Raw genomic sequence first — 15652 nt, forward strand, 5'->3', positions numbered from 1 at the left:
TGGTGTCATCATCAGCCTGTTCAGACCGAGGCACCGTGCTGTCTAGGATCAATAAAGAGAGCACACAAAAATGCTTTGAAGCTGAAAAAGAACCCTCAGCTCTCTTTCAAAGTTATTTTACAGGTTTTTTTTTTCCTTCCTTCTTTCATGAGCAAACAGAACTTTTCAAATGAAGTCCTGAGGTGAGTTCATAGAAGCCTGAAAAACGGAATAACTGGTGGTATCTTCTCCGTCAACCGCTTCTGTACTGTTCATTAAAATTCAGTTTTCAGGTTTCTAATATCAGGTGCAAAGCTCAGTCTTCATAGTGTCATACTTATCTGCCACCAAACAGCCAGCAGCTCCGAAAGTATTAAGATATTAAATATTCTGCCCATGGAAAGTAGACGGCTTAATGACAAAATCTTTCATGTTTTACAATCTTTTCCTCCATCAACCTCAATAAATTATAGTGCACCCATTACCTCAGGACAGGTTATAATGTGAAATAAAATACAAGGTGATAGTATCAGATGGCTTTTTAAATATCCTGAATTACGCACTCTGAGAATTTTTGTGATCTGTATCTTCTTCTGTGTTAGCGTTTTTCACCTCCACCTGTGATGCATGAAAAAAAGCTTTCAGGTGTTCACTTTTGTAACAAAAGCTCTCTTTGATTAAAATAAAGTGAAGACGCACAAAACTGGCCTTGCAAAACACACAAAGTGGGTCTTTAAAAATTATTGCCTCTGTAAAGGCTGCTAATATCTGCCTATTAGCTCTTACAACAGCATTCTTACTTATTGTCCCTCAGATGTGCTGACAATATTTGTGTAGCTGCCTGGCAGGATCCACATCTTAAAGGTGGGATTCATATCCCTAAATTTATGCATCTCAAAGTCAGATGCGTAAATCTAAAGAAGCCAATGGAAACCAGAGCTCTCACTGGCAGTTCACGTCACCGTAGTTCAGAAAATGAATCATTTTTTGGAGGTGTCCTCTTCTCTTCAATGACTAGAAGAGATCCTGCATGAGTAACTTGAGTTTAATGAATTGGAACAATACAAAGATTGATACCTGCAAGATGCTTTGCATTTGTGGTCCAAAGTTTGCTGTTCACCCTGTAGTTATCCCGTTACAACATCAGGAAAAGTTTGTGCCTGTCCATCCAAACCAAGACACAGACAACCCCTATCAAATAGCCTTCCAGAAAATGATTTTCTTTGTCCTTACCCTGGAAAATTGCTGGCATCAGGAGTCCGTCGGGCAATATTCAGTCATGTCAATGTGACAGATCAATACCCAAGAAAATTATTTGAGTGCAGAAACAGCTGCAATTTGCCTTGGCAAAAGGAAATCCCTCTCTTCCCTGTGGCATCTCTTGGCCTTCATGTATGTAATAAAAGATGGCAATTTGTTTTGCCTGATCAAATCCTGTTTGGTGGTTGCTAAGTGCTCCATTAATTAATTATCAGTGTTGTCTTCTCCCTTGTACTCAGTATCTGCAGGAAGGATGCAAAGGTATTTATCAATCCTTACCCAAGGCAGCAGGTGCAAATGAGCCATGAATACATCTACCCTTCAACTCCATTTCAATCAAAAGAACTGCTCTGCTTGTTTGCCTGTGACCCAAAGCCAAGGAACAATACACTGCCAAGGGCTGTGCTTTGCTTTGGGAAGGATCACGAGTGAGTTTGGAGAAGCAGTGTAAAAGTGTGTGACTTTTTCAAGACAGTACCTTATCCCTGGGTAATCACGTACGCTTTTTAAACCCTCGTCATCATATATATATATATAAAAGAGAGTATTTACCATTACTTTAATTGTGGCTTCCAGACACCCAAGTTTGTCCTGCTGTTGCCTGGTAGATCGTGAAGTGCTCTTTTGGAGCCAAATACCTTCTGGAGGCAGAAATCCTTTGCAATTCTAACAAAGCTGCCTTTTAACCTTCATTCAGACAAGCAGATGAAACTGCTCATCATTGCACCGTAAGCCAAGCAATTAGTGTAATTACAAGGAACGACATCTCTCCCTCTTGAAGAGGGTTCCTGAAGTCTTGCTCAAGGAATGGGTTGGAGGCTGTTGGCCACATGTCAGAGCTCAGATCCTCCCATCCAGCAGCTCAGCCTCCCTCTTTGCAAGCCAAATGCCCAAAAGTGGAAGCCAAGAGCTGCATCAGCCTCAGCTGGGCTTAGGAGAGGTCTTCTCTAGGAGGTTCTGGCTCAGAAGAAGTGGCTGAAGACCATTGACACAGTCTGGGCTGCAGTGGGTTAGGAAACCCCATCAGAGCTGCAGAAGGTGGTCACCTTTTCCACGGTCTCCACTAAACATGAATCAAAGCTCAAGCCCTTCTTTCCTCTCCCTTTAAAAGGTTAATAAACAGAAAGCAGGTCAATTGTCATGAGGCACAAGTATACAGTGGTTTGCAGAACCAGCAGTCTAGAGCATGAAAAAACATTTATTTGAGCCATATCTACACTTACAGCAAATATACGGTCAAAGCTTATCTAGGAAGCAGCAGAGAATAACCTTCTTTCATGAATAAACACGACTTCCAGAGCTTTGGCACGGCTCTCAGATGTGACTAGGTTTGGCTGAGGAAAGAAATGAAGGGCAGTAGGCTGGTGCCAGGCACTCTCTTAACCCAGGTGAACTCCCAAATCAGCAAAAAAACCCCTTTCAGCACATCTCTTATTTGTATCAATTTCTCCCTAATGAATGGGGTCACTCCTGGTCTCTTCTGAGGAGGTTCGCACAGGACTGTAAATAGGTGTTGGGTGACATTTATTCTCCCACAGACAAGCTCACACAGAAGAGCAGCCTGGGTGCTCACCCGTATTTTGCCCAGTTTGGTCTCGTTACAATAAATTATCCTTGCATCAACCTTCTTGTCTCAGTTGAGCGCTAAGCTTTTGCCTGACTGAAGAAAACAGATCCCAAAAGATGGTCCCTGCAACAATCTACTGACTCGGTTCCAGACAGGCAGCTTGAATCTAGTCATAGTAGAGTCTAAGAAAACCCATCATGAGCCTTGGGTTACTGCTACTGCCCCAGACTCCAATGAGCAAAGACTTCTTAAATCAGGGATAAACTTCTATTTAAATCTTAACAGTTGTATGCAATAATAAAAAATACCTCAGATAGATTCTTTTTCTTCCATAAAGCTTTTAAATTAAATGCAATTTGATTTTGCTTCTGAACTCATGGAAATTTTTTAAATTCACAACCTCCTGGGCCAAGGAGTTGCACAGTTTAAGTGTCTGCTGAAAGAAAAAAAGATATCCTTTTTCTGAATTCACTTTCATTCTGCTTGCTGCTGGTTTCATTAGGAATTGCCTAGTTCTTTTACAAAGACAGAAATATTCATGACCTAACCACAATATCTCTTTCCCTGGGGAAAAAAAACATAAAGTCCTCTTTCACATCCCTCCCTAGGCATCTCTTTTTCAAGCTGAAGTGTTCTAGCCTGTTTAGTTGCTTCTAGCATGGAAGCACTTCCCTATGATTTCTCCCTTGTATCTTTTGTGCTTTCAATTCTACCCCATCCTGCCCTGTCCTGGACTTTCAGAATAGAGTTTTACCTTATTTTTCTATGACAGATTTGGTTTGACTGGGGGTACTTTGGCGCCAAGGTTTCACTAAATGAATCTTCCCTGCAAAATTCAACCCTTTCCCTCCTGTATTTACTGCTGTGCCCTACTCTCCTCCAGCCCCATTTAGGCATCCTGTGGGCATCTCTCCTCCCCCAACTCCATCTCAACACCTTTTTATTTTTATCAACACTGACAGTCTGCTCTGAAGCAAACCCATCCCCTCGGAGCTCCCCTTTTAACTTGCCATGGCTTTGCATTTAATTTGGATATTTTTTGCCTGCCATGCCACCCGCTATCGCTCCAGCACTGTAGGCAGAATGTGACAGAGAAACGATTTAGCTGAAGGAAAACCACAATCCTGCTAGGGCATGCAAAGTCCTGACACTGTAGCATCTCCTTCCCGCCACTGAGGTGCTCTTTGTGGTGCACTGATGCTCCTTTATCCATCCCTCAGTGAGGGATTTGAAGTCCCAGTTCAGCAGAAAATGGGCTTGGGCAATCACAGAAAGCAAAAAGCATCCCCAGACTGAGGGTAAGTGAAGAGTTTACCTTGGACTTTGCTTCAATATCTGTGGCAAGACAGACATCGATTTAGTTTTTCCTAATCTGTACAAGCTGGAGAGTAACAAGAACACTGTTACTTGCTATAAAAACTGCTTTGCACTTCTGCACTGGCTTCCAGTAGAAGCACTCAACAGGACATGTTAAAATATATCTTTCTTCCTAAATGTTTGCAGAAATTTGACTCAAGGCATATGAAAAAAACCTCACCTTAAGCCCCCAGACTGAGTCATTCTAAACAACGTGAAAGAAATCACCAGAGTCTATTTCTGGAGGATTATTTTTAAGCATGAAAATCCTACGAGTTTTTCCATCATCAACATTTACCAGGAAACAAGTGGGGTTTTTTTTAAAAAAAGAAAGTTTCTAATCTTTCAGCCTTTCTTTAACCAACAAATTAAATAAACACATGACTTTCTTCATCCCTCCAGATCACTAATTTTGTAAATCAAAGTTGTGATCTGAGCCCCTCTGCCTAATTCCAGAACATGTAAACTGAAACTAAAGACACAAGATTTAAGACAAAGATTTACAAACTGGGTTGCCAAAAACATAACTTATCTCTTCACCAGCATCTAAACAAGAGACAGATTTCCAGTGCTCTGACATGGACCATGCTTAAGGGATTATTCCAGGGCTTCCTCATTTGTCACTCAAATCCCTCTCCTTTTCCAAAAGTTGTAGAGAACTGGATTTATTAATTTATTAATTTATTAATTAATTTATTATACTCTTCCTATACTGATTTTCCCATGTTGGCACCTCCAGACAGCAATTCATAGTGAAGATGACTAAGCTCAATCTCTAGCAATGTTTTTTTGGCTGTTGGGAAGCCAAGAGTGACTACCCTGATGAAGTGAGATCTAGAATGAGACTCACTCAGGCTGTAGCTTCTCCATACCTCACTCTCTTGCCTACCAGAAGGAGGCAGGGATGTCATGAGAAGGAAAACATCTAAGATGGTTTGGGTCTTCCTATTAAAACAGGTCAAGCAAGGACAAGACATGAACGCAGCAGCTCTCACTGATGGTTCAAGGGCTGTGAGTGTCAGGAGACTTTTCCTCAGCTTTCCAACGTTTAGTCCAATCTCCATGAATTCCTTGACTTTCTTAAATGTATGTGGTACCTTGAGTGATAACATCAAGATGAGAGCTCAGGAGATCTGGCCACTCTAATGAAATGCAAACCCACTGACCAACTCATTTTGACTCACTCATTGAAGGCAAACAGGCAAGTGACAGCTCCCCTTGGCAATGTGCTCATGGTTTATCAACCTAGAATAAGCTGTAGAGAAGTCTCTCCAACAGTAATTATGGCATGATTAAGAGGAATCTTAGGCTGTTGCTGATTTAAAGAATCACCCCATACCTTCAAGACGAAATGATGTGCCTTGCAATGGAGGAGTTTTTCAGCCAATGCTGTGTTGCCCTCCTTCACAGTAAATATTAGGCTAAGATATGACACTCCACTTAAAAAAGGAAGGATACAATGGAAGGTTCCTCTACAAACTGTAAGCCACAGACTGCCTGTCTTGCTACTGGGAAGATACTGCAGCCCTCAAGCAAATCTGGAAAGAGCTTCACCATGTAAAATCTTCATGATCTGGTTCTTGCTTATTAAATGTGCTGGTGTTTGTGCTGGAGATGTGCTTCTCACTTATAAATATAGAGGAGCACCTGCAGAAGCAGGAAAGGTTGTGTGGAAGCCCTGTACCTCTGTACGAAGGGACATGAGGGACCAGAAAGCTTTGGTTTCACATTGAGGCACATTCAATGGTTAGAAGGCAAGAGAAATGAAAAGCTAGACTTGTGAGACACCAACAATTTAAAAGCTTTCCATAATAGAAACCTCAATTAGGCCAGGTGGATGTAGAGTGTGGTACCTCTGACCTCAACTTTTCATGTTCTCCACAATTTCACTTTCCTATCTTAAAAGGTCTGGATGTCAGGAAATAAAGGCATCCAGATTACAGAAAGTCCAGTGCACAGTGAAATCAGTGGAAAAATCTCCATCAGCACCAGCAGGTTTTGGATCTTGGTCGTATATTGCAACGGGAATTCGACATAACTTATGGCATACGCAACATTTTCCAATGTACTTATCCTATGTAAAAATGGTCACAAAAATACTCTAATACAGTCTGCAGGAAAATAAAAATAGAGGAAGGAGAGATTTCTTAACCAGAAATCTGATGGAATGTGAGGGGGACAAATACAAGCCATTGTCAGAAACAAAAGCTCTCCATAGATGGATTTCATCTGAACAATTATCCAGAGCTTTGAAAATGCTTTGAATTTGCTTTCCATTGGTCTGTAGCAATGGCATTTTCTCCTTATTTTTATAACCTTTGCATAACTAAGGCTTTATCCCATGCTGAAGGAAAAAAAAAGGTAACCAAAAGGTCTGATGGCACTTAAAAATATTACATATTCTCCAATCTAAAATGTCTTTTTCAGTAGGAGACTTATGTCCACGAAATGGCTGTTAATCCCGACAAGCCACAAGACAGCTGTTCCCATGTCAAATAAAGACCGCTGTTTGTTAGAAAGCTCGCAGCCAGGACATGTCAGCAACAGGCAAAACGAAAGAAAAGCCTCCACTCCTACAGCATATTAAGGCAGAAAACAGATGTTGTAAAGTTTTATCTTGTGATCATGTCCCGAATAATGTGAGGTCAAGACAAAAGTCAGGTCTTAGCTCTACAGGGAAGAATGACGGGGTGCTGTGTAGATCTGTGTTTGAATTTTATCCTGTTGCTGGTGGGTGTCTGGACTTCAGGTTATAGAGTAGGCTCACACAGCAGCAAGGAGGTACCACTACTCAACTGGGAATCAGTGGAGAGATGCACCTTGCTTGAGCAGCGGGTTACCAGGAAAGGATGGACAGCCAAATAACAGCTTTGTAGGGAAAACACTTTTGGGTATTCTTTCCTGAGAAAGAGATTCATGGCCTGAAAGAATGGCCATCAGCCTTGGACTGGATCAAAGTAGTCAACACAAAAGTCTGAGGGCTCCTTACATCTATGGTTGAAGCTGGGCTTACCACCATGGCAACATGTGCTTCCTTATCATGTTTTAGATGCCGGACTTCCTAGCTCAGTCAGGAGAAGGTTATCATCTGAAAAATACAGGGCAGATTTATTTTATTTTGAATTTCCAGAGAGCAGGCTCCACCTCGGTAAGAGCTGCAGCATGAAGTGTTGGTGGCTGGGAAGTGTTCCAGAGCAGATCAGGAAAGCATTAATGAAGGAAGACCATTTGGAGATACCATGCAGTGGCTTGTCCCAACCGAGTGTCATGGCCACTGTCCAATAACTGGAAGAAAAAATTCTGTTAAATGAAAAACACCTGGACTCTGGTACTGACCCTCTAAGAGAGATAAATGAGAATCTGGGGTTTAAGGTCTTGATGTCACATGGCTGAATTTTCCTCTGTTGTAGGAGAGGCCACGTTGTCCAGAAATGGAGAGGACTGATGTCATATCTGGAAGCTGACCGGTGCTGCTCATCAGAGCAAGACTGAAACCAAGAGGCCATTTGTATCACCTAGACCAGAGTAATAAAGTACAATAAATGAAAAACTAAGGAAAGACAACATGGAAAGGAATCCTGAAGGTCCCTTTGCCTTCAAAGAGATCATTAATATCAAATGTAGGTATCTGGTTTAGACTGTTCTGAATTGCTCACTAGACTTCATTGTATTTGTTGACTAGATCGTCAGGGCTTGACTGAGCTGACCAGCAGTAGTCATTTAATGCCATTCCTGATATCCCAAGATAGATGAGGTTTTAGAGGGGGTGGTGGATGTGGTACAAGACTTATGAGAGCCCTACACAATTCTGAAATGACACCTGGAGGCCACACTGATTATCCGAGAGCATCTGATAAGAAATTTGACGTGTGGCTAAGCGCTCACAAGAGTCAACCCCTGTCCAAGAGCCTGACTGTTTTTCTTGACTTTTTCTTTGACTGCTTGGAACCACGGGGACAAACTTGCCTGCTTCCCCTGCAAGCAAAGCCTCCCTGCAGACCTTCTCAGCCTGAGGACAGGTCTCTCCTCTGGCTACACCAGCGCCACCTTACAGTATTATACAGAGACCCCCTGGGACATCTGCCAAGATGTATCTTTCCCCTGGAAGCTACCACCCTTCAAATCTGCCAGTTCAGTGGCTCATCTAAATGATCTCACTGCTAATGAGCTTAAACCAGTGGCCTTTTGCTAATGAAAACATCCATCCTCATGCAGGTGAAGGTGTAAGGTGCACCCACATGAGTACTTAGCAAGTCTCAGAGATGAACCACAACCCTGATGCAGCCAGAAAACGCAGTACGTCCCCAGCCCTCTGGGTCCATCCACCCCTCTTCTCCACCCTGCTCCATGCGCTACCTCAAGCCCTTGTGTTGTCATCTGCCATGTAGTGCCTGGTCTAGTGATGGAGAGTCTGGAGAGCTGTTGATAACCCGTCATACGAATCCAACTGACACATCAGCTATCGCCGGAGGTCTTATGCAACTGGAAGGTGAGAACTCACGTGAACTTTTGCAAGCAAGGAACTATTAATTATTTCTTATCTTACTGCACCATAAGCAGATGGTGATGAATAAACAGACTCCTCATTTAAACTTCATTAACGTTTTTCCAGCTTGACTTTTAATTTCCATATGTTCACTGCTTCTTCGCCCATCAAACACGCCTTAACTTCTTCAAGGGAGACTGACACAGAACCTCAAGCTCCAAATTTGGCTTTTCAAGCCAGCCTCTTCTCTAGGCCTGTGGAGCAGCAAAAGCAATTTATAGACTATAAACAACATGGGCCATTCCCAACTGGGATTTGTTTGCATGTAACAATGCTGGCGACAAGCTTGCAGGACTCAACTCTATTGCCCACAACAAGTGTGAAGCATGTACAAGTTAAGCAGATATGAACAGGCATTGGGAGGGGTATTGGCACTCTTTTTTTTTTTAACATATTTTCCACTTTTTTGACTTTGAGACTGGGTTTCAAATCCTGCTGGAAAGACAGACAGGTCTAGATTGCAAATATAAAGTGCAGTGCTGAAGTACTTTAGGTACCAGAAGCAACTCTACTCTAGCAGGTCCTTGATGGCTCTTGGCGATTTTCAGTGACACTGAGAAAATCTTCTCAGCTGTCTCCACGCTACTGGACTGTGGGAAACAGAGAGACTAAATGCTGGTCTGATGCCATGAGATGCTGACAGCCTCCAGCTGTGAAGTTCTGAGCTCATTTCACTTACACTTCTGCAAGAATTCAGTATCTAAATCAAGCTGAAGTTCTTCCTTTTCAGAGAAAAAAAGTCCTGAAAATCTGTAAAGTGACAGAAGTTCAACAAAGGGAAATGCAAAGTCCTACACTTGGGAAGCAATAATGCCATGCATCCATGTGGGCTGGAGCTCTTCAGAGAGGGATGTAGAGGTCCTGGTGGACACCAAGTTGAACATGAGCCAGCGAAGTCCTCTTGCCACAAAGGTGAATGGTATCCTGGGCTGAATTAGGTGGAGTGTTACCAGTAGGTCAAGTTAAGTGATCCTTACCCTCTGTGGCTTTGTATATATATCAAAGAATCATAGAATGGTTTGGGTTGGAAGGGACCTTAGAGATCATCTACTTCCAACCCTCGTGCCTTGGGCAGGGTCACTTTCCACTAGACCAGGTTGCTCAAAGGCTCATCCAACCTGGCCTTGAACACTTCCATGGATGGGGCATCCACAGCTTCCCTGGGCAACCTGTTCCAATACTTCATCACCTTCATAGTAAAAAATTTCTTCCTTACATCTAATCTTAATCTAAATCTACCTTCTTTCAGCTTAAAGCCATTACTCCTTGTCCTATCACTATATACCCTTGTAAAAAGTTCCTCTCTAACTTTCTTGTAGGTCCCGTTTAGGTACTGGGAGGCTGCTGTAAGTCTCCCCAGAGCCTTCTCTACTCCAGATTGAACAACCCCAACTCTCTCAGCCTGTCTTCATAGGAGAGGTGTTCCAGCCTCCTGATCATCTTCATGGCCTTCCTCTGGATTTGCTCCAACCGGTCTCTATAACTTGAGCATCCTTAAGGAACAAGGGGAAGAGAAAGGGCAGGTGCTGATCTCTTCTCTCTGGTGACCAGTGACAGAACCCGAGGGAATGGCAGCAAGATGTGCCAGGGGAGGTTCAGGTTGGACATGAGGAAAAGGTTCTTCACCCAGAGGGTGCTGGACACTGGAACAGGCTCCCCAGGGAGGTGTCGCGGCCCCAGCCTGACAGTGTTCAAGAAGAGACTGGACAATGTCCTCACACACACGGTGTGAACTGTGGGGGTGTCCTGTGCAGGGACAGGAGCTGGACTTGATGATCCTTGCGGGTCCCTTCCAAATCAGGACATTCTATGATTCCATGATAACTCTCTAAGCAGCTCCTGAAAAAACACCATCCACAAAAGTCTGCACCCAAAGCCATTGCAGATTGGTGTACGATACTATGTACAGATTTATTTGGGAGAAGAAAGGTGGAGAAAGAGAAGAGACACCTAAACCGCATTACATGAATTTTCTCTTTTGGGGTATTATTTCTACCCAGATATATAGTAGCTTCATGTGAATTTAAATTGTAGCTGCTGCCAAAATACTGCATTTCCTATTCCTCTCTCTTGCCACAGTACTTTTATAAGTATGAATCATAAAATAGCTGGACAGCTTTCAATTTTTTTTGTCCTTACCTTACCCCTGCTAGATAGGAAAATATTAATATTTATACTTTAAAGCAGGAAAACTAAGGCCAGGAGTCACCTTAACTGCAGCAACAGTGCTGCTGTAGTTAGAATAATCTATGGATATCAAGTGAGGTAAAGCTTGCAGGGAGATCATCTGTGAGACGAGCATGGAGTGGGACTAAAACATGCTTAGGGTGGGAAATTAAGGCATCCACAGCTAATGATTCACATCTGCATGACATCGTTACAAGCAGATGTGATCTGTATCATTCATGGTATTTTCTCCAGTGCATCCCAGCCATGCCTGCCCTGAGAATAGCGCATTTTCTGTAAGGCAAACCAGACACCACATAGATAACAAAACTATAAATTTCATTACTTCAACACCCAGGTACATCCGTGTGTGATGCAATCCAGCAGCACTTTATCCTTGGCTGTGTGATAAGGGGAGGAATAACCCAAACTCATTTTCCGACATGTCAAAACCCAGCAAAAAGTCTACATCACTTCAAAGAGATGGTGCAAACAACCTCACTGAGTTGAGTTTTAGGTACTTGAGGAACACAGTCTGCACTGAGATTGGGGATGAGGCATTTTGTGCATTATGTTCTGCATTGAGCAGGGAAGAATCCTGCCACTGACACAGTAACAGGTTTTTCAGTACATTTTTTTTTAATAATGGCTCAAATTACATTGTAAGCACTCTTTGGGGGCCAAAGGGCTGGAAAGATAATCTAACAAGTATGCAAGACAAAGTTTAGCTTCCTGAAATGCAATTCCATATGTGGACAAAGAGATTTATGATGGAATTGGGACTTCACCTCATTTGGCCAAATCCCATTCAAGCCAGTGAACACCAGGACAGGAATCATGTGTGAATTGGGGTTATTTCCAACAGAGTTGAGCTGCTCATTAATAATCCCCTCATAGTGAATGAAGATCTCATCAGCAGGCAAGACAATCTGAACACGATTCATCACATCCTAAAAAAGATGCCTACACTTGGCCAGAATACACTAGAGCTACCAAAAATCAAATGAAATAAATCCCTCACCAGAAGTGATTCCCATGCAATGGCCATTTACCCATGGGAAACAAACTGGTCTCAGTCTACTTAGTCTTGATTTTAATGGTAAGGAATCTAATTCTGTATTGAATCACAACTATCACTTTACATCTTTACTAGATATTTCAGCATGGAGGTAAAAGGATAACAGACTGCAAGGACAGTCCTGCCCATGAAATCCAACCCGGCATCCTACACACCCTTTCATAAACTGGGCAAGCTCTGCCACGAAGTCAATAAAAGATTCCTTCCTGCAAACCTCCAGAAAGGCTGTTCAACATCCTTTGATGGTTGCAAACTTCCTTTAAAGTCCAGACTTTGATCTCACAACCGTTTTATTCCCCTCTGTACGCGCCGCCAGCTTAAACTGGTCTACTCTGCTGTTTTCTCCCCAGTTTTAACTTCCGCAGCCCTTCCTGTGCTGAAAAGCTAAGCTGTTCTCACCATGGTTTTGTGACCCCTGTTTCTCTCCCGTGTCCCTGCTAAAGCCTCTTTAAATGCGGGTGACTTCACTTACACTGAATCACACTCCTAATAGGGAACAGAGAGACTCCCATCCCACTAATATTAAACAAGAGTTCTGTGGTCCAGGACTGCTGACACCAAAAAAAGCGATTGGCACCTACTACCAGGACCAAAACCACAGAGATTTAATTTGAAAAGAGAGCATTGATTTCACCCATGCATATATACCCGCTATAAGGAATGGGTGTTGGAAGACAAAACAGCATTCAAAGACAGACGTTACTGTTTATCAGCGCAAATCTACTTGCTTATCCTGAGCTGGTGATCAATCTCAGCTGTACGGTCAGGTGTTCTTAATAAGTGACTAATCTATCTGACACATCAAATTACGCCTGTGATTAAGCCTCCCTGATCAATACAATGGATAATGGCTTCCAAACAAAGCTTTATTTCCAGACTGTACCGAAATGGTGCGTTTCCTTATTTCCACTCATTTAATTAGAAAGGATAACAAATTGGTTGTTAAACCTCAAGTGATTTTCTTTTTGCTGAGAGGATGTGGAATGTGCAGAAAGCAACACACCCACCTGGCCATAAATCAAGGTATTTATGTTACGGATGGCAGGGAATCTCAATTGCTTTCCATTCTCCTTCTCTGGAGGACAGAACTGTGTTCAAATTACATTTTTCCTGGGAGTTTTACTAGAATTATTTTTGAAGTTACCTGTCCACACCATCCATGCCACATTCACATCAGACTTCTCCATAAGATGATCCACCCATAGTCACCCATTTGAGAGCCAACAACTTTTGAGATGCTGGTTTCTTTCTCTTGATTGCAAGGGCAGCCATGAGTGTCTAGATAAGAGTTATTGAGCTCTTAAATACCTGCTCTTGTTTTGGGGCAAATGGGTGCCAACTGCTTTCCATATGGTTTGCATTGTAAAATTTGGTTGCGCACACACACTTATTCCACTCTGATGTCACCGATGACCATTTCTACGCAGGACATGCAGATACACAAACGGCATCTGACATTAACTCAGGAGTAGCAGGTACTGTCTCCATGGAGAAAAGCATTTTATAGTGTGCACAACAGCAATTTCTGAATCAGTCCCATTTCATGACTATAGGTAGTGACTGGTGGAAATGTAAAATTATCCCAGTCCAATATTTCAGCATTGCATTACGAAAAACAAACTCCAAGGGATTGTTTTATACTTGCTAGTGCTTGGGCATTAAGGGCTTGCAACATGATTGAGTGTGTTTTTACATCAGAATCAGGAAAAATATTTTCAATGGTTTAATCAATGTAGAGAAAAGAAAAAGCTGGTTTGGATTAAAATTTATAATGAGAAAAATCATTTTGAAAAAGCAGAAAAAAATTTAACACTTCAAGTATTTTTCTTCTGTTTTGAATGTATGCTAATTGAATTTCTTTAAATGTTGATGGAAATGAAATGAAGCATTTAGTTGGCTTTCAGATGAATGTTTTTAACTACCTTGACTTTTCTCTTTACTGGATTCCAGGAGAATATTTCGTCAAAGGGCTCCATTTAACTGTACAGGGACTCTTGAAATAATTTCTGAATCAAAGAAAACCATGGCTTAGTATATAGAAGCAGGGGCCAAAAGCCATCCTTGCATTCAGTAAAGCTCCTCCAGGGATCAGCCTGTCCCCAGGATGCTAGTCTGTCATTAACAAGCATTGTGCAGAGCAGTCCTTCAGTCTGCAGCCTTCCTGCAAGCAATGCCAAGAGACAGAGGATGAGAAGACATCCTCTTCCATTTTTTTCCTCTTACAGGAAATTTTAAGCAGGATGCTCATCTTCCCACCCCTTCCACCTTGTTTCTGGAGTCTGACAGGTTACTACTGGTCCCTACAACTCCTTTACTCACAAACCAGGACCTCTAACTTGAGAGAGGCACTTGGAGGGGGAGAGGTACAACTTGGTGCCTCAACTTGGGACTTTGACAGCACCGCTGTGGGATGGGATGAGACAGCACCAAAACCAGAAGCTTTCTTTCTCTGTCACACTGAACTCTACAATTTAAGACCAAGCATGGGTGGCCTTGTCAAAATTTCCCAAGCTCTCTGCAGGTTGCCCACTGGGGAATTGTGTTGGCATCGACCCTTTCAATGTCACCCACCTGTGTCCTGTCTCACAGGTCTGCAGCTCCTCTGCTCAAAGGAGCATCCCATAGCCTCTCTCCTGCTCCGAAACCCCATGTGCCCAACGCATGGTGTGTCATGCCTGCTCCTCAAGGGAGGCACAACTCCATGGCTGCCACCTGATTGCTGAAGCAGGGAGTGGGTTAAAGGGACCAGAGAGCCTTCCAGGAGGACTGCCCAATGTGGTGGGTGCTCCATGTCATGTGAACAAGGAGAGGATCACAGCCACCTGGCTCAACTTCATAGATACCTTGAAGCTTTGGAGCACACCCTTCCTTCCTCTGCTTCACCACCAGGGCAGAAGTAATTTTGGCATGGGGATGGGAGGGCAGTTCAACACAAGGAGAAGGTCACCATGACTTCCCTTGGAGCAAACCAAGGGCTATGAGAACTTCTGGCTTTCAGATCCCTGGGAAAAACTGGTTAAGGCACTTCCAGCTCAGAGAGAAGGATGACTGATTAAACACACCAAGACACCTAAGCTAGGCATACCCAGCTGGGAGGCAGTGAGTGATCCCCAGAGAGCTTTTCAAACTCTTGGTTGATTGATTCATACTTTGGAAGTACCTATTTCTTTCTCTCCTAATGTGAGAGCTGAACATCAGCTAGAGTGACTGCCTGGCTCCAGCAGCAGAATAGGTGAGAAATGGCACAGACAAGTGGGATGTGATGTTGGGTGATGTTGGTTTGTAGACCAGGGAGAGAAGAGAGAGTCCTCATACCTGAAGTTTGGTTATCCCCAACAAGCTCTGCTAAGCACTGGCTCCGTTCCTCTTCAATCTCCTGCATGATGCTGCACTCTGGTCGTGTGCTGGATGCCTGCAGAAAGGGAAGAGGAGAAGAAGAGAGTGAGCAAAACCCACCTGTCCTCAGAGATGCATTCCTGGGGATTCATGGCCATCTGTGCTCTCCTGGGCCACTGCACAATGGGGAAAAAATTCTTCACGGAAAGTGTTGTGAAGCAGTGGAACAGGCTGCCCAGGGAGGTAGTTGAGTCAACATCCTTGGAGGGGTTTAAAAGGCATTTAGATGAGGTTCTCAGGGACACACATTTAGTGCTAGAGTTGGGTTATGGTTGGACTCTATGATCTTGATGGTCACTTCCAA

At 43.1% G+C, this 15652-nt stretch overlaps 1 protein-coding gene across 1 annotated transcript in view; it reads right to left on the reverse strand.

Moving 5' to 3' along the window:
* Nucleotides 1–15334, reverse strand: part of VIPR1 (vasoactive intestinal peptide receptor 1) — a 72378-nt gene extending 57044 nt beyond the window's left edge. Inside the window, exon 1 of the mRNA XM_065628529.1 lies at nucleotides 15268–15334. Coding sequence (XP_065484601.1) covers nucleotides 15268–15334 — 67 coding nt within the window. The remainder of the gene's footprint in view (nucleotides 1–15267) is intronic.
* Between the last annotated feature and the right edge of the window lie 318 nt (nucleotides 15335–15652).

The sequence above is a fragment of the Caloenas nicobarica genome, chromosome 2 (genome assembly GCF_036013445.1).
Source record: "Caloenas nicobarica isolate bCalNic1 chromosome 2, bCalNic1.hap1, whole genome shotgun sequence".
Lineage (NCBI taxonomy): Eukaryota > Metazoa > Chordata > Aves > Columbiformes > Columbidae > Caloenas > Caloenas nicobarica.